A 19,432-nucleotide genomic window follows, 5' to 3' on the forward strand; every position below is an offset into this window, starting at 1 on the left:
TTTCAACACGTAGAACAAATTTTTATGTAACAACAATTGCCACTTTAAATATTGAAGGCAAATTAAAAGTGATTCTGAAAAATTCCTTACTTCCGGTCTAGTTCGGCAACTAAGAATTATTTTTGTTAGAGGAATGAAACTATAACTACGCATTAAAAGGACTTGTCTCTTCCTTTGAAGCAAACATCCGATAATGGATCCCTTTACACATCTTATTACAGTCAGTGCTACTGAATAATGACAAGTAATGACCTCTAGCGTGAAAGCCGCAAAAGTTCTTTGCAGTGCAAGTCCTTGGAATTCTTTCTCTATCACGTGGAATGTTTTGAAATGACATCCTCAAAAATGAAGTGGATTTCTGGGACTGTATTTTCGGCTATTTACACCTAATTAACTTTTAATCTCTTTTATAGTGAACGTGGAGTATTGAATATTACGGTGGGTATGCGTGTCGAGCAGATCCATAGTCGTGTGTCTTTTATTTGACATCGTTAATTTTGGAATTTATTTCCCCCCGAAGTTAGGTTATAACTTACATGTCGTACGATGTTCTTATCTGAATTCAAATACTGTCATTTTGTTTTGGAATTCTGCCTGTGTGTTAGCTTAATCGGTACGATCAATGGTGTACATGTGAAGGGAGACTGGAATACCCAGGACTTTTTTCTTTTCTTATCCAAGTTCGGTGTTCAGAAGACAGATTCTCAACACCCGGATGAATCGTCTGGTTTTATTTACGGCAATGTAAGTTCCTCTGAAACTTTCTCTGTTCCGATTACGCTTGCTTTGCTGGACAGAGAATACTTCTTGGAGTATTATGGAAACCGTACTGTAGCTGACAAGGAGCAGGCATGCAAACTGATGTTCCATAAAGTTAATCAAACAGCTTTTGACAAAGTCTGCAACAAGCGTGGAGCTGATTACCTACGGAGAGTACCATGTCCTGCTGGGCAGCTGTGTATAGACGAAGATCCCTCATCTTATGTCGTTAAAGACTCGCAGCTTACTTTCAAGATCAGTCGGCAGCAGCAGCCAAGGTATTCAATTTATTCGCAATGAAGATCGTGAGAAACACCTCTCTTCTCCTTTTCTTTAGAATTAATTGAGACAGCACGCCAAACAACTTGGTAGAGCTTTAGTATGAAAGCAAATCTGCCTTTTTTCGTCTTTACCTCAAAAGCATGTGCAAGATTCAAGATGGCAGATCTTTATTTTTACTCCAAAGTTGGTCTACTTAATTGGCAAGCTTGAACTATGAGACTTAAACACTCTTGTAAAATTATCCCGCATCGTGAGCAGGGGCGCCATCTCAGGTTATTGCAGGGCCGGGCATCAAAGTGACAAGGCTTGTCTGTGCTCAGCCTCTCACCCTGAAAATTACAGATGTGCAGTTTTACCCGGATCGAGTCAAAAGCGCAGGGCCTGGCAGTAGGGCTGTTCTATCGGTTGTCGGTAAGCTACCGAAACAGTCCTGTTAAGAAAAAGTTACAACAAGAGCGCTCTTGACGATAGTGATCAGAGTTTTTGGAGCTGGCAAAAGTAAGCTGTTGCCATTTGTACATCTATTTTACGCGCCGCGCCCCAGGCAATCTGAGAAACTGACACAGGCGGCAACAATGCATTGACTGCGAGCTCTAAAAAATCCGATAAGGCCAGCTGTTGTCAATATCATCGCCACTGCTGGTACTGCTGCCAGTTTCAATGAGAGACAATATCGATAGTGATCCGGCAAGAATTCGTTTGAACACCCCTACCGGGCACTCGGGCAGCTCTTACCGCACTCAAATGGCGCCCCTGATTGTGAGTTGAATAAAAAGAATGAAAGAATCTCTTTCTAGTCAGTAATACAAATACAATGACAGAAAGAGTTGGAGGCTGGGGTTTCTTGAAGTTATCAATTCTAATCAAAACACCTTCTAAGCTATGTGTTGGATTAGTCTTGGAATTTGAGAAATACAGTCTAAAAAGTTTTGTCTCATTAAAACAAAACTTTGTCACTGTCTAGCCTGAACTTAGATAAGCAATTACAAAACCATCTCCTATGTTTTGGTGTCAGCAACCCTGAATTCTGCCAATCATGTAATTTTGAGGCTGATAGCTTTGATAATTTCAAGTTATCATATTTATTTTTTGTCTTCTAATCTTTAACTATTTTTTTTTTACTCCACCAGGTTTTGGTATGTTAGTTTGGTAGCATGTTACTTCAATAGGACCTCTTGCACTTGGCATCACTTCAAAGAAAACAAGAAATTGCATTACGATTTATGGCTTGTCAATGGGAATCCCAATAATACAGCATACAGCCTATTTTTTACCTATCAGTTTTCTTTTGAAAGACAGGTTAGTGTTGAAATTGTTTTATTCCAACAAGGTATCAATAAATATGTGGTAAGAGGACAATATGATAACTGTAAATTGGGCGCTTTTATCAATCATGGCTCATAATTTTAAAATTTCTCTAACTAAACTTGCCAAGAAATTTTCTTGTCATTTTGCTAGCCACTTTCTTGCCAGCTTCTTAAACAAGCAGAATTGCGAGCAATAATGAAATTCAGGGTTTTTTATTTTTTGGTACCTACCCTACATGGTTGGACATATTTTTTGATCAAAATTGGTTCAATATAACAGGAGGTTTAACACTTCTGTTGAGCTTACCAAACTCTTTATTATATTCATTGTGAGCTCTTATTTTCTCTTTGGTAAATTTCAAAGAATTGAAGTAAAGAGATGTTAGCTTTTTTTGTGTGTATGTGTGGGAGGGGGGGGGAGTAAGGCTGTATTTTTAGTCCATTTTCATCATTGTAATTAATTTATTTTTCTCTTTTTTTCAGAATACTGTTGAGTTATATTTGTTGTTTTTTGTCATCTATTCATTACTCTTGCCCCTGCAATTATATGCAGTCTCAAGGCAAAAACATCCTGTTACACGGCTTTTCACTGTGTCGCTGTTAATGGAGGTTGTTGGATTGAGCCTGAATCTTCTTGATGCACTGAGATACTCATCCAATGGAGAAGGCTTTCCTCCTCTATTAATCTTAGGAGATACTTTGGATATCTTATCTCGGGTAAAAAAATTGATTATTTTTATAGCATCCCCTTAATTTTTTTTTTTTCAAGTTTATTCCTACAAATTGAAGTTGCAAGTATTTATTTGTCAGCGAGGGACCAAATCCTCTTCAAATTAATCCAGTATTTTTTATTATTGCGCATCAAAGAGGACTATTTGATAAGGTGCAAATTTAAGTATTATGATGTATGTTTTCTCTATAAAATTTTGTGTAGAACACAATTTATTTGACAAAAGTTATTGAACATGACCCCTAACCGATATATTACCATTGTTGAATGCATTGATTCCAACTTCCTGCTCATAAAAACACCTTTATATACTGAATCTGAATCGCACACCAAATGTTACCTTATCAATCTCTGCAGTTTTAAATTATGACAACCTCAATCTTGGGGCTCCGGCTAGGCTATTGCATGTTGTTAACATTTCGAACATCATCAATTAAGAGCCTGTCAAAACCGTTGTAGTGGGTGATTCATGTAGACTTTGGTTTTTCTTGTGAGCAGAAAATTCAAATTGTCTGTAACCACAAGAACGTCAATGAGAACATTAAAGAAAAACGTCAATATCTTGGCTAGTTCTAGCCCTGCCCAATTTTAAGCCCCTGTACCTCCAGATCTATTGGTCATAGAGAGCTGAAATTTGGGCATTTTCATACCATCATATGGATCATTTTGCTCACCATGTTTCATCAAAATCTAAGATTGTCTGGGAAATTTTGGTAATTTTTTGGTGGATTTGGTATGGAATGACCTAGGAGTTAATTTTAGTGAATTTTATCGCAGAAATTGGGTTCTACATGAAATTTTTAAGTGAAAACATCAGAATGTTTAAAGTACCCTGTTCAGTGGTCCATTGCAATATTCTTATGTCATCCAAGCTTCTTTGAAAGGGCCTTCCTCAAGGTCTTATGGAGTCTCTTGAAACACCTTCTTCCTAGTGTGTAAGATAGGACACCTTCGTCGAGCTCTTGCAGAACATCTCTACTCTAACACTTTCCTCTCTCAATATCGGTGCCATGTGTGTTCTTCTTTGACCTCCGAAGTATTTTTGATAAGAAGAACTTGAGGATTTTTCAGCAATTTTATTATATCTCTCACTGATTTTTTTAAATATTTTTCAGACAACTTTCATGCTACTCCTTCTTTTGCTCGCCAAAGGGTGGGCTGTGACGAGGATTGAGCTAACGTGGAAACCTGTAGTCTTCTTTATTTGGGTTCTTTATGGGGTTGTTCACATCCTTCTCTATGTTTGGAATAAGGTGAGACCAATTTTTCAGAAATTGAAAATCCTATCATTTCAACATTGAACCACTGATTTCAAATGGATCAGGACATAGAATAAAAATTGATTCTTTCTAGGATACGTTTCCTCAGCCAAATTTCATGCAGCAACAGCAAACGTTGAGAATATTTCTACTATCAGATCACAAGTGATAGTAGCGTCTATATTTTGCATTATAATCAGCAACTTTAGACTTCTTGCCTCCCTCCCCCCCCCCCAAAAAAAAAAACTAGAGTAGATTAAATAGGTCATTGAAACCGAACTGCCTTTAATGACCAAGGCTTGATTTCACAAAAACACCTCTATGTATGGAACATCTCTTAAGTTGCCGAGGAAAACTGTAATATAGGAAAAGAATATAATTCAAAATTATAGAGGGAGAATATACCATTGTTAAACTGCCTGATATAATTCAAGTAGACTCTGATTAGTGGAAAGTAAAAAGTTTGAACAGTCTGATGCAGAAGTTGCAGGAAATTTTCAATTTGTTTCCCAGATTTTGTTGAAACCTGTACTGCAGTGCTCAAGTTCTGATCCTACCTCATGGTCCATTCAGTTTTCCGTTCTATTGCTCATTACGAAGTTCATTTACTTTATTTATTTATAAATGTTATACAATCCAGGGAAAAATGTTGAAAATTCAAGATCTTGCCAAGATAGATTCTGAAAAATTTTTTTTTGTTGTTGATAAGTCAGGGCAATTCGAATCCAAGCTTGCCAGAAACTGAAGTAAAAATTTTGCTGAAAACTCAGGAATTAGCCCAAAAATTAGGAACATATCAAATCTTTCTACATGATAAGGAAGATTTAAGAGGCTTTAAAAATCTTGGAACATTCACACCTGTTTTTAAAAAACAACAAAAATCCTTGGACTGTCCGTAATTTGTTCGATGTAGGTGCAAAAATTTCCAATAATATTAAAATCAATGAAAAAAACTTCCAAAACTCTCCTAACTTTTTAAGCCTTTTTAATGTTACGCAGAGTTGTGATATTCTACACCCCTGCCTGAAATTCTCAACCTTCATTAGAGTGATGCTTTTTTTTCAGACTGAGGTGGACATTATTGAAGACATCGACGAATACCAAACTTGGCCTGGATGGTTCATTTTGGTCCTTCGGTGTGCTATCATTGTTTGGTTTCTAATGGAGTTAAAAACAACCATGCTTTATGAGCACAACACTGCCAAGCTTCAGTTTTTCCTCCATTTTGGTGCTTCAGCACTGGTTTGGTTTATTTATCTCCCAATCGTGGCTGTGATCGCTCTCCAAATTCCTGCTCTTTGGAGATTTAAACTACTTTTAGGTATGTTTCCAAATTTTTATTTTTTCTTTAGTTCACTTATGAAAATGAGGCCAACAATGTCAGATGGATTTTATTGAACCAAATTTTACTAATTTTGCAGGGTTCTCCAAGCCATGGAAAACCAGAAAATGTCAAGGATAAAATTCCAAGTCACCTGTATTTGCTTTCTACAATGGGATTTTTTTTTCTATTGATTTATTGTGAGCTTCTTCACTTTAAGAAATATACGCATTTTTACATACAAATTAAAATAAGGAGTATTTACAAATGACTGAGCAGTTCATATCTTTCTCATAACTATGACTCAGGGATTGGGAGTTGAGGAAGCAGGCGAACTCGATGCAGGAACAATCTCTTGTCAGCAAGACTGGGTGCACAGTGCACACCCTCTGGTCCAAGTCTACCTTTTGCGCAAGACCGAAATCGGTCTCAATCCATCAAGTTCACCCTCTAAGCGAAACTGTGAGCAAACTAGCTGCAGCTATAGACTCTCTGGAGAGAGACTGGGTCCGATCTTAACGACAAAATAGACTCGCTAGGGAAGGGCTGGCTGACTGGCGAATTCGGCTGCGCGTTCATGGGAACATCTCGGAAGTGGACGGTGGGAGTGTTACAGGGATGGCACCGGTTACGGGCAGGTAGCAAGTCGATATACATGCATGTGGTTTATGGTGAGGATGATTTCTGAAAAGACGGAAACCGAGAATTCCCCACCGCAGTAGAAGCGCACTGCCAGCATTGTCTGCGCACAGGCACCATTCAGCTTGAGTCTCTTCATCTGTTGACAAAGGATCTCGATCTTGTGAATTGATACAGACGTCGGAGGAAGCCTGGTCTGAGGCTAGTGGTCTGAGACTGCCAAAAAGCATCGTGGGAGACCAGCACCTCGAACTCAAGTCTACCCATGGCTCGACTGCCGATCTCCCTCTCCAAGACGGAGCTTGAGTCTGAGTCTCTATAGACTCAACTCGCAAGACAGTAATAATCCCTGCTATGACTAAAAGAAAGCTGTACCTATTAGTTCAGAATGAGTTTGACATTTTGAACAGCAAATTTTGTCTGAAAACTATTGCAAATTGTCTCTTTAACCATTCAGCATATCCTCAATATTCAGGGAATTTTACCAAAATGTGTCAGAGAATTTCATTTTCTCAATTCTGTGGCAATCCTGGATCAATACAGCCCAAAAAGATTGCAGGAAGAGTTTAACGGCTCAGTTGCTTTAGTTGCAGAATCTTGCTTTGATGGTATAAGATTATAGTTTAGCAAAAAATAACAATATCCGTCCAAAGGGCTTGTTTTTATATCCAAGACTAACAGATATACTGCTCTTCAAAAACCAAGGTGTATGACGTCATCCACCGCAGTACACTAAACTTACATTTTAATATAATGTAATGATCAGAATGTAAGTTTTTTTCACCCTTTTCAACATCTCAGGGTGATCAGGCAGGAGAAAATATGTTTACAATCGCCCAAAAAACCTGACATGTACAGTCCACATTATGAATCATTTTTTTGATTCTGTCTGAACTTAAACTCATTTACTCATATTTCAGAATAAATGCATGAATAAGGTGGAGCAAGAATTGAATTATTATTATCTTGCAAACTTGAATACTTGTTTTTCTTAATTGCATCAATTTCTTCATTTTTTTATAGGTATTACTTACAGTGCAGATTGCCTTGCATACTGCATCATGACGCATTTGCTATGGCCTGCCAGGAGCGAACAATACTTTCTTCTTGCAAATCCTATCGATCCAGGAGATGAATTGGATGAATTCAATGAAGCTCCACACATTATCAATCACTACTCATCGTCGCAACCATTAGAATTCAATAAGATTACCGCTTGAAGTACAAAACATTTGAAATGTGCTTTGGCCGATATGTATTACCATCTTATCATCTCTCAAATGGCACGTGCGGGTCTCGCTCATATAAGAAATGCAAGTCTCCTGCACATCTGGACCAGAAATCAGTCTGAAAAGATTCATTTTGTCTTCACCGTGGTAGTCCAAAGATATTTTGAAATTGCTTGTGATGAGATTGTAGTATTGCATATGCTATCAGTTTTAGAGCAGATCTCCGGAGGGGTCGTTTAATTTCTACTTTTAGGGTTAAGACATTCTTGTAACCCCTCATAAAAGGCAGAAAGGCATACAGTTTTCATTTTACTATAAAAAACTTTTTGGACCTTAAAATTTTCACAACATCACAGAAATAGTTTTTCACAAGTACTTACAGAACTTTTTGTTCTCATTTTGTAAACCAGTTAGTTTTCACAGAGCTTTAGGTCGCAAAAAACTCTAACACATCCAAGTGTGATGCATGTAAATTCTTATTTTGTTCTAAGACTATTAAAATTCGAGAAGTGTAAATATGTATTAAACATCCTAATTTTTTTTCTTTTAAAGAATTTTTTTTTTTGATGTCTTAACCATCAGTTGAAGTAAAGAACAATTGATTTTAAACTTTATTAGGTCTTCCTTGCACTTACCGATGAAAAATTGATTGATTTTCCCCCCTAAAGAGTTTATCCTTCACAATCGTTTCTAAGCTCTAACCAATTGAAGTTGTTTTTTACTACAAAATTCTCTATGAGAATTAATTAATGTAGCTTTAATTTTTTTTCTTTTTTTTAAAATGTTGCTCTTTATTGTAGAAAGTCTAGATGCAAACGCATTGCATTTCAAAAGGCATCGTTCTACTGAATTAAAATAATTTAGTTGTTTTGAAAACCCTCAAGCCTCTGTTCTACTTTATACCATCAAATGGAAGCCTGAGGTAGCTCAATTAAACTATACAAGAATTATCACAGAAATGATTTTATGTTGTGTCTTTTCGATGAACAGAAAAAAATTACATTACTTAGCTTTTTGTAGTCTCATTATCATTTTTTCATCAAGTGAATTTATGTTTTTATAAATGACATCCGTTCTTTCCCCCAAATGTTTGCCTTCATCGATGCCCGCTACCATCCAGATACTTTAAGTTACTTTTATCTAGCATATATCACTAGTTATCTAGTGCATTTATGTAAAGCACTAGTTCTGAACAGAATCTTGTTTTGTCCAACAATTAAATTTTCCCATAACATAGAGATATGCGATTTAAGTACTTTGAACTAGGTATAGTCTTATAAGAAACACGATGTTTCCACTGGTTTTCTCTAAAACAAAGTGGCAAGCTCAAAAAAGCTCTTGAAGTTGAGCATTGGCGGATCCAGCAAATTGGCAACATTGTCTTTTCTCCATATAAACCTATGGAAATGTATCGATTCTTGGAGGGGCTAGGTGCTCCCTCAAGAATCGATTATTTAGCATAGGTTTAAACAGAGGAAATCTGATGTTGCCAAATTGCTGGATCCGCCTCTGAATTTGAGGCCATAATGGAATGGATAGCATATGTTATGGTGAGAGTCCACCTCTATATCTAGTCAAACTCTCCATTTGCTGATAGGGAGCAAATACATGAACAGTGTTGTAGTGGCTGTAGCTTTGGAGTCCCCACACAAAGTGGCAACTTTGCCAATGTATCTATCCCCATCTATGCATATGGAGTTTGACTGAGCAGAGGTGAACTCTCACTACAATGTCGGCAATTCCCTCAATTAAAGCCTTAACTTTGAGAGCTTTTCTTGAGCTTGGGACTTCATTTCAGAGAAAACCAGTGGCATCATTGTATTTCAAAAAATTTTATGCACAGAAAAGCACTTAAATTGCAAATCCCTCAGACATGCAAGAGCTCCGTTGTTCGGAAAAATTGTGTTTTTTTACAATTTATTATTTTTTTTTTATTAGAATATATAGGCAACACTCTGCCATAGCTATTTTATATAAGTCGAAGTGGAACAAAACTCTTCTCCATTTTGATTTCTCTCAGTGGCCAAAACTTGTTATACTTTAACACCAAGACCTCCAGGAGTGTGTATGTACTCATTCTTTAATTAAGTGCTGGTGCTAAAATTTTTTGCAGTCAACTCATCATCCGTTGACATATTTCCTGGTCTTAGTTATAAGTGGTCAATTACTACTTCTCCTAGCATAAATGCAATTATTGTTTTCTTTAGATTATTATGCTCCAGGCTTTTTTTCGACTGAAGGTTATTTTACTCACTCATTTATGCATATTGGTTTCATTACTTTCCACATCTACTTATAAATTTGAACTGGATTAATTTATGAAGTGAAATTTACGGTGATGTTTTTAAACTCATGACTAACAGATCACGAAACGATCATTTAAGGAACAGATTATTGAAAGGTAGTGTGCTTTGCGGATTTAAGTGATTGGCCCTCTGGATTTATGACTTTACTCGAAGATTGGAATCTAGATGATACAGGTGTTGAAAAATATGATGATTTTATTATTTCTCTTCAATATAAGCTGTTTTGTCTAATACAGTTAATTTTTAAGTCGAATATTAAAGCAATGCATGGTGTCTTTTATGGTATTTGCGCAAAGCGTTTATCCCACATTTGATAGGTTTTTTTAAAGGAAGTTCAATTTTTTATTTGATTCAGCTACTCAGATCAAAGTTGCTGGCATATTTTTCTTGCATTAATTAGTTTTAAAAATTATAATGAATAAATATTTGAAGTTATTTTAAAATTTTTTATGAAATCGAAATTATGAAAGGGAAAATTTTTTTCAATTTGTTTATTCATCTTTTACAGTGCTTAATTTAAATTGATTTTGATGTAGACACAATTTGTTTCTTTCATTATACTGGTATTGTTCTTCATATTCTCCTATGTTTTCCATACCCTCTAGAAAAATTTTCTCCCATTGCTTTGTGATAGAAGGCTTTTAAGTAATGCATTTTCTTTGTATCTAATCTCCTATTGGACGCATTTATGCAAAAGGAGAATATCTGCAATGGGGCTCTGATATAGATAGTCTGATTTTGCGTAAAAGCAGATCACTCATTGTAATCTCTCAAAGTACAGAATCTCTCACCCTCTGCATGGTATTCCTGCCTACGACCAATTCTGTCGAAAAAGGGCCTTGGAGGTGTTAGTCTTTCATGCTAGTCATTAAAGTTATCACAGATTTCTAATTTTGAAATTTGATGTAAGTTTTTATTGTAGGTATACTATCTTAAGTTAAGCTGTTGCTCAATTTTTTTGTGATCCGGGTCTGATTTAATTTTTTGAACTTCAGCCCTTGTAATCCAAGAGAAACAATCTCTTCAAAGCAGCGTTTGAGTTTGTGTCTTTGTTACTTTAATATTCGCCTGCTTTAATGTATAATCAGTGTTAACAAGTGGTTAAAAGTTGTAGCAGCAAAACTGCTTCTGGAGCCCTTTGGGTTCTAAAATGATTGAACAACTGTCATCTGGGTTGTTATCGATATGTCATCAATGTCATCAACATATCTTCATTTTGTTCTTCTACAGTTAAATTCTTCTTGTTACTCATTATTCACCTAGGAATAATTGTGTTTCTATTCCAAATTACATATTTAAAGAGTTAATTCTATTTCCTATCAGTTAAGTTCTTTTTCTAACTTTATGATTTAATCGAAGAAGAACTGTATTCCTATCCCAAACTATTTGAGGACTTAATTTTTGCCAGCAGAAGATTTTCCAAGTACCACAACTCTCTGAACTACCGTATAGTAATGTAAGAAATAAATCACTTACGAATATGCTTCACTTTGCATACAATTTTTCGGTCTGTCCCATGTATTTTGTACATGAAGTTTTGAAAAGAAAATAATAATTGTAATACTTAATTTTGAACACTGTTTGTTGATCCATTGCAAAGATCCTGTGGCCACCAATCTCGATATGTAGTGCTTAGAATGAAACTAAAGTGATAAAGTAAGGAAATCCCATCACCATTATGTGATACAATCGCAGGAAACATTTTGTAGGAGTAATGGATGGAACCCACAATAATTTTAATTGAACCTGAAAGAGGACTAGCACAATGTTGGAAAATTTTGAGTTTGCAATAGAGCAGAGCTGAAGATAGAAAACTGTGCAAATCATCAAGCATTGCCAAATTTCTTCATATAAAGTAAGAATATAGTGGAGAACTTTTGATCATGTCAAGCTTTACTGAATACATTGAATTGAGATCAAAATTACCAAAAAATTTTAAAAGATAAAAGTTTGGGAGGGAATTCAAATAATCCAAAACGGAATTTTTTAAGTGGTGGGGGGGGGGGGGGTATAAAATTTAATTTCAGAGCGGTAAAAATGCTCTCATACAATTTTTATAAAATTCTCCATGTATGCATCCATCCATCAACCTATAAATTTTATTATTGATAATGCTGTGTGTGTACCTAGCTTCCAGTAGAGTATCCATGCTTGGTTATCTAATTTATAAGTGACTGTCCACACTTTGTAAATGCAAATTATCATTGTGAATATAATTATTTTCACGTTTTTGAAACTGCCCTGATGCTTTTTCTTTTCTACATGTGCCACAGTTATGAAAGATAGGCTCTTTCGTAAAACAATGAGGGAAAAGGTGTAGAATCAAAATGAAGTTGAAAAAATAACTTTTATTGACTACAGCATTTCTTCTGTAACAATTTGATTGTATTGAAGTAAATTGAAAGGTCATTGGCTCAATGGTCACAATTCAATGATGCTTAAATGAGTCTGATGATGAGACTTCAAAGTCAGGTGACAATTCAAGGCAGATTTTTTATTCTATCCATTTATTCAGTGATTTTTAAGTTATACTTTGATGAGATGATAAATTAGTTAGAATGAACCACCAGACAAGGTGTGAATTTAAGTATTATGATGCATGTCTTCTCCTCACAATTTCACACAGAACAGAACTTGTGCAACCGAAGTTACTGAAAGTAACTCCCAAATATTAAAGTTTTCTGATGGGTTGCTTCAAACTTCTCCATCTTAAAAGAAACCATAATCTTTTTTTTTTGTTTTGTTGGTGAAGACGCAATCTGCCTTTCCTAGTCAAGTTGCAACCCCACCGTAAATATGGCCTCCTTAACTAGAGCTGCTACATTAAATGTTAATGGAATAATACTACATAAAAATGAAATTATAGAATATCTTAACCTCAACTCTATCGATATACTTCTAGTATCTGAATCCCATCTCAATGATGATCTGTAAGTCAATATCCCAAACTACCACCTCTACCGTGCAGACCACCCCTCTAACTCAGCTAGAGGAGGAGCTGCCATCCTAATCTCAAAACATCTTATTCACCACGAAGAGGAGCACTTTGTATCTGACTATATCCAAGCATGCAACATTTGTGTAACCATAAATGCCAAACCTACTATTTTTTCAGCATTATATTGCCCCCCGCAAAAAACAAAAAACAGCAGAACAGAGTGCAAAATTCCAAAGAAACACTTTGATGACTACATCAAATTCCTGGGTAATAGATTTATAATTGGAGTAGATTTCAACGCTAAGCATCCCTCATGGAATTCCAGGAAACCTACCCCAAGAGGAAATATGATGAAAGAAGTCTTTGACGAGGAGGAAGTGAACACCCTATGTGGGAAAACTCCCACCTCTTGGCCTAAAGATCCAAAAAAGGCCCCCGGCCTAATTGACTTTTTTGCATGTAAAAGAATAAATGACAACTATCTTAGAGTTGAAGACAGTGATGATATGTGCTCTGATCACACAATGGTAATACTGAACATCAATCAAAACTCTGTTTTTAAAACAAAAGTCTCTACTCTCTACAACCATACCACTAATTGGGATGTATTCCGATATGAACTTGACTCAAATCTCAATATTACCCTCCCGCTCAAAAAAGCACAAGATGTTGACTCTGCCCTGAAGCATCTAAATGAAAAAATTATCTATGCGCTGCAGGAAGCAACTGTTGAACAATCCTATCAATTAAAACCTAAACTAGTCTCCCTAGAGATAAAGAAATTAATAAAACTAAAACGAAAAGCCAGGAGAGTTCGGGCTACGACTCGCCTTCAAACTGATAGAAGCTACCTTCAAATAATTACCAAAAAATTGAAAAAAGCCCTCAGAGAAGAACGAGACAATAATTTTAAAGAGTTTACGTCAAAGCTAACGCCCTTTCCAGATACAAATTATAGCTTGTACAAGATTACAAAATCTATTAAGAGATCCCACCTACCCATGCTGCCTCTCAGTGCCAGCTCTGGTTGGGCAAAAACTCCCTTGCAGAAATCCAACGCACTGGGAACTCACTTTTCTAAGACTTTCAAACCGCACGATGATCTGCCACCAGAGGTCGAAATCTCTGATTTCCTGGACGCGCCACTACCGGTAGACCTACTCATTAAACCCACCTCCCCAACGGAACTAAAGTACTTCATTATGAAACTTCCTTCTAACAAGTCTCCTGGCCTGGATAGAATAACCAACAAAATTCTGAAAGAGCTGACCAATAAATCAAGAGCATTCTTAGCCTCCCTGTTTAACTCTATGTTTCGCCTTAACTATTTCCCTGAAATATGGAAACTGGCAATAATCCACCCAGTACATAAGGACAACAAACCTAGGAACCTACCAGAATCTTACAGACCCATATCCCTACTCCCTGTCCTTAGTAAACTCTTTGAAAAAGTACTCCTGAAGAGGATTCTCTTTGAAAACCCAAGCTTCGAGCCCCCGCCGCCCCACCGCTTCAAGCACTCCACCATTGAGCAAATTCACAGAGTAATTGATAAAATAACCCAAACCTTAGAGGAGAAAAAATATTGTGCTACGGTATTCCTGGATGTTAAATCAGCATTCGACCGGCTCTGGCATATAGGTCTGTTGTACAAGATCAAAAAGCTCATCCCCAAATTCTATCTCATCTTGAATTCATACCTGTGTGATAGAAAATTCATGGTACGCCAGGATGGACAACTATCTACAATTTTTGACATAAAAGCTGGAGTCCCCCAAGGATCCATCCTCGGACCCACTCTCTTCACTTTATATGCCTCTGACATCCCCACAACAGATGAAACTGTAATTGCCACATACGCTGATGACACAAACTACATAGCGACCGACAAAGACCCCAGAGTTGTGTCCGAAAACCTCCAAGAAGCCCTGAACGCATTAGAGGTCTGGGGAAATAAATGGAAAGTTAAATTTGGCCCTGAAAAATCAATACATACAATATTCACCCTCAACAAGGAAACGTGCCCATTTGTCACCATGGAAAACAAAAAGGTACCCATGAAGCCATACTCCAAACTCCTTGGATTAACCTTGGACGCCAAGTTAAATTGGAGAAAACATATCCTAAATAAGAGAGCCCAACTCGACTATCTCTTCTACAAATTCCACTGGCTTCTTGGCAAGCACTCGAAATTATCAGTAGAAAGCAAATTGCTTGTCTATAAGACAATCATCCAGCCAGTTTGGAGCTATGGATGCCAACTCTGGTACACGGCCCCAAAATCTACCATCAAAATGATACAGGTTGCTCCAAACAAATTTCTACACCTCATACTAGGGTGCCACATCTACTGCTATGTAGATATAATGCACAAAACCCTGCAACCATAATCTACTTGAGTTGAATCATAGAGAAAAAAAGGAGAGGTTGCATTTTGGGCATCTTGGACTTTTTTTAACGACATAGGTCGGTACGGCAACTTTCATCATCGATTTTCGGGATTTTCTTGGAAATGGTGTAGTTTATGGAAAAAATGCATACTACATGAAGTGTTAAAAATTATATCATGAGTTGATTTAAGCAAAAAATTCGGTCGTTATGGTCCATTTTTCATACTTCGAATTACGGATTTTGCTGACCAGGTTGTACCGACCTACGTCACAGGGCACACAATCCTCATGAAACACCTTTTTTTTCTCTATGGAGTTGAATGGCACACAAAACGTTTCTGTAATAGTCTCTAGGGTAAGATAATATAACATTCTCAATCTTGGCATTGCAGCTCAGCTGTGGCTCTTTGTTTACTTTTCAAGCAATACAGGACAGGGAAGGAATGCTGCTCCATTAAGGAGGGAACAAAAATCTTTGTAAAGTGTGGTTTGATTCATGCAGGCTTCGGTTTTTCTTCAGATTAGAAAGTTCAAATTTTTCGTAATCAGTGCTGAATAAAAACGTTAAGATCTTGGTTAGGAATTAGTGAGAGCAATTTTTGTCGTATGAATCATGTTCTGCGTGACATTTTGAGAAGGGAACATACCAGAATGCTTTTTGTACCTTTTCTAATGGTTCATTAGTTATTCTGAATTTTAAAGAGGTTCACACCTATATCTTATTTAAACATCTTTGTTAAGCCCCTTCTTCTTAAGTCCACACTGCTGGGAAGAAAGAACCTGACCAAAATGGGTAAAAAGCAGAAAAAAGAATGCCCTAGATTTACAATGGTGGTTAATTGATTAAAGTTTTTATCAGCTGCAACGACCCAATTAAAAAAAAACTACAGTGCAAGTTACGTTTTAACCAAAGCTGCTACGAGATTAATAACCTACCACTAAAACTGACTGAGACAATCTAACAATTTACACATTTGAAACTCGAAGATCTTTCAAACTCATCTATGTGATGGATACATGTTTTCCTCCTCCAACAATAAATTCTTGGCATTCAAAATTAAGAATTCAGTGAATCAGAGAAGGCGTAAATGCCCTGATATAGAGTCAATGACACTGGCTTTATCTGGTCCTATCCCCAAACAAGTAACAGAGCCGCCAGGAATTTGTGTTCGTCCTGCATCCCGAATCAACACATTTATGACACCCATTCTCTTGGCCTTTTCCGATAATGTGACAAGCTCTTTATCACTGTTCGTTCTAACAACTATTTTTGGCTGACCTAGAAGTTCCCATGCTTTCAACAAACTTGGATTGGAATCACTAGCTGCTTTGTAACAACTCACAGCTGCGTGAGCGGCTTGTGAAGCAATCTTTCCATTCGTCATGGGCAAATCCGTGCGCATGACTATGACCATTTTTAAATTTCCTAACGATGACCCAGCAGCTTTCGCAACATTGTAGAAGTGGGAAATCGTACCTCTCAGAGCAAGTGTGCCAAGGACACCTACAGTAAAGCCTGCGATTGCATAAGTGGTATCGTTCATTTTCTATGTATCGCAGGAATTCCACTGAAATAAGCAATTTTCATCTGAATGAAATAATTGCCCCGAGTAGAAGTCACACACACACATTAATGCCTGAATTACTAATGAAAAAATATAAGGGCCAAAAAAATTAATTTCTGTTTCTCACCATACATAAATATGGTCAAATATTTGGATTGTTAAGAGATCGTACGCACAAATTTAAGCGAATGAACCCTGTAGAATTATTTTCAGTCGTCTTCAAGTATCTGCAAATCTTAAGATAAAAGCACCTCTGTTGCTTGGAAGATTTTTACTGTTCCTTCCTTAGGTTTTTCTGATACTTCTCCATGCATTCCTTAAAATCCTTGACTTCGTTTTGACACTTTCGCCAGTCTTTGGTGTCAGCTATACACATCTGAAAACAGCAAATACAAAGAAGATTCTTTAAAAACGAATTAATTTTATTTGTCCGAATAAGCGCGAAGGGAGAAACTGTGCGCAGGTGAGAGTGAGACAGAGCGAAAATGAGGAAGGTACTAGGATGTAATAAAAATAGTTACTCTGCGTCTCAAGGAGAGCCCAATTCCAGTTTTATGACTAAAAAGTTGAACATTGCATCGGCCACTTATTGTCGCAGAATATGACAGGACCTGTCTGATATTTGCATGCCTATGCTTGCATTTACATCAAAGACATTGAATCACATAGATCGTGCACCCGGCTCGGTTTAGTACAGGCAGAGCGAGACAAATCTCTCTGAGCCCCATGATGGATGGGCGCGGGAGGGGAGAGAGCGTGTGTCCCAAGCACTCGAAGAGACTGCGGAGAGGCAATGGAGAATTCCTTCGCGCGCTCGGTTTTTCACGAATATCTCGTTTAGAGTCCATTTTCAAACAAAATTCCTAAGAAGAAAAACTTCAGCACATATAATTTTACAACTGAATAGCAATGTTTCATTTTTCCGGACTAATTATTAACCTAAAAAAAAGCCTCACAATCCGACAAAAATTCACTGCAGCCGCTACTGCACATGCCCAGATGTGTGCAATTGGGACACACAAACTCATCAGCGAGGGTCGGAGCCAACACTCATCGGTATGCGAATTTTTAAAAGTTGTCTCGCCTTCCGTAACACAGGATGCGCAGTCTACGTGATTCAATGTCTTTGATTTATATGCTCAACTGATGACATTAAATTTTGCAAATTTTAAATGGCAAAAATTTTCCGGTCGGTATTCAGAAATTTAAAAAGGGGCTTCAAAGTGCACAAATTCATGCTAAAAGGTGATGCAGGAAGAAATCTCAAAATTACAGCATTACAGTGTGGTTCAAACGGCGCTTACAATTTTAGCCCTAGGATTTTAATACAATTACTAGCTACTCCAGGCGCCCTACGGGCGCCCTCCAGAGCTAGCAATGGTGGTGCAGTAGCTTTACTGGAATCAGAGCAATTAGTTGAATCTATTTAATAATGATGAATAAAATGTCTGTAACAATACATGTTAATAGCAATACGCAATACTGCAGTTAATAAGTCAGGGTCAGTCAAGCCGCAGAGAATAAGATGCCAGGATATCAGGAAGCGGTGAAGCGGAGCGGCCGAGGGATTGCGAAGAAATGTGGGTGGCGAGTGACGATCTCACGAGCGACGATGCGACCCAAACCTCCTTCTTTGAGGTTGGTGGGAGGAAAGCTAGACGAAAGAAAACGGAGGTAGCCGAAAGAACGTGGTGGGAGGGGTGGCTGAGACCCTAGAGGGGGGGTATCTAGGGACGGGCAAGCAGGTAGCGGCCGGACGACCGTCCGAAACAGCTGAACTTTACTCGTCCATAAAAGTAAGAAAATTTGAGAAAATCGAAAAAACAATTACAGCCTGCAAATCTACAGATCAGAAGCTTTCATTTAAAAAAAACCCCATGCAAATCGGTCCGGTGGATCTCTCAAAGTTAATGTCCCAAAATGCGGACTTTAGTTTGAATGAATGGGAGAAAATTTGAGCCCAGCTAAACTTCACTCGTTGATAAAAGGAGAATATTTGAGAAAATTGAAAAAACGATCACAGCCTGCAAATCTACAGATCACAGGCTTTCATTTAAAACAAAAATCATGCAAATCGGTTTGGTGGTTCACTCAAAGTTAACGTCCAAAGATTCGGACCTCCGTTTTAATACATTAGCGAAAATTTGAGAAAATTATAGGAGAAAATCTGAAAAAATCGAAAAACAAATTACAGCCTGCAAATCTACAGCTCAGGGGCTTCCATTTAAAAAAAAAGATCAGAAAAATCGGTCCGGTGGTTCTCTCAAAATTAACGCCCAAAGATTCGGAACTTTGCATTTTAATAAATAGGATGTACTTAGTAGGATAGATTTATGGTCAAATCTTTGAGTTCTTATCAAAATTATTAGATCAAGAGAAATCAGGAGAAGTAAAATTCTTTACCTGAATTTTATAGTGCAATTCAAGACACCCAGCTTGCTTTAACATTTTTTCGACTGGATCGGAGTCCTCATGATCCTCATCCGACATGGTCACTTGTAAATTGCATTAATAAGAGAAGCTGAATTACTATTTATTCAGCCAACAGATAGGAAAGGACAGTTACGGAATCTCTATTAGCCGATAAAATAATTTAGAGGCAAGATAAAAGGGATGATTTGTTCGGATAGAAACTTGATCGCGAAATGCTGCAGAATCTCACATGGCACAATCATGGGAATTCTATGTAAACAAATGAACGTAACCT

At 37.2% G+C, this 19,432-nt stretch overlaps 3 protein-coding genes across 3 annotated transcripts; 1 reads left to right on the forward strand and 2 right to left on the reverse strand.

The window, feature by feature from the left end:
- The first annotated feature begins 275 nt into the window (after positions 1–275).
- Positions 276–12,068, forward strand: LOC109035169 (transmembrane protein 145). The gene is made up of 6 exons (XM_019048698.2): positions 276–1,037; positions 2,172–2,340; positions 2,832–3,065; positions 4,194–4,331; positions 5,403–5,658; positions 7,321–12,068. Exons 1-6 carry the CDS (start codon positions 547–549, stop codon positions 7,515–7,517), a joined length of 1,485 nt encoding a protein of 494 aa, XP_018904243.2. The 5' UTR covers positions 276–546; the 3' UTR covers positions 7,518–12,068.
- A 4,165-nt stretch (positions 12,069–16,233) lies between these two features.
- On the reverse strand, positions 16,234–16,704 carry LOC109035171 (peptidyl-tRNA hydrolase 2, mitochondrial-like). Its single transcript, XM_019048699.2, has one exon. It carries the CDS (start codon positions 16,702–16,704, stop codon positions 16,234–16,236), a length of 471 nt encoding a protein of 156 aa, XP_018904244.2.
- On the reverse strand, positions 16,703–19,427 carry LOC109035173 (uncharacterized). The gene is made up of 2 exons (XM_019048701.2): positions 19,129–19,427; positions 16,703–17,101 (listed from the first exon to the last, which is right to left on the reverse strand). The coding sequence occupies exons 1-2, from the start codon at positions 19,213–19,215 to the stop codon at positions 16,997–16,999; spliced, it is 192 nt and encodes a 63-aa protein (XP_018904246.1). The 5' UTR covers positions 19,216–19,427; the 3' UTR covers positions 16,703–16,996.
- Between the last annotated feature and the right edge of the window lie 5 nt (positions 19,428–19,432).

This window comes from Bemisia tabaci, chromosome 4, assembly GCF_918797505.1.
Source record: "Bemisia tabaci chromosome 4, PGI_BMITA_v3".
NCBI lineage: Eukaryota > Metazoa > Arthropoda > Insecta > Hemiptera > Aleyrodidae > Bemisia > Bemisia tabaci.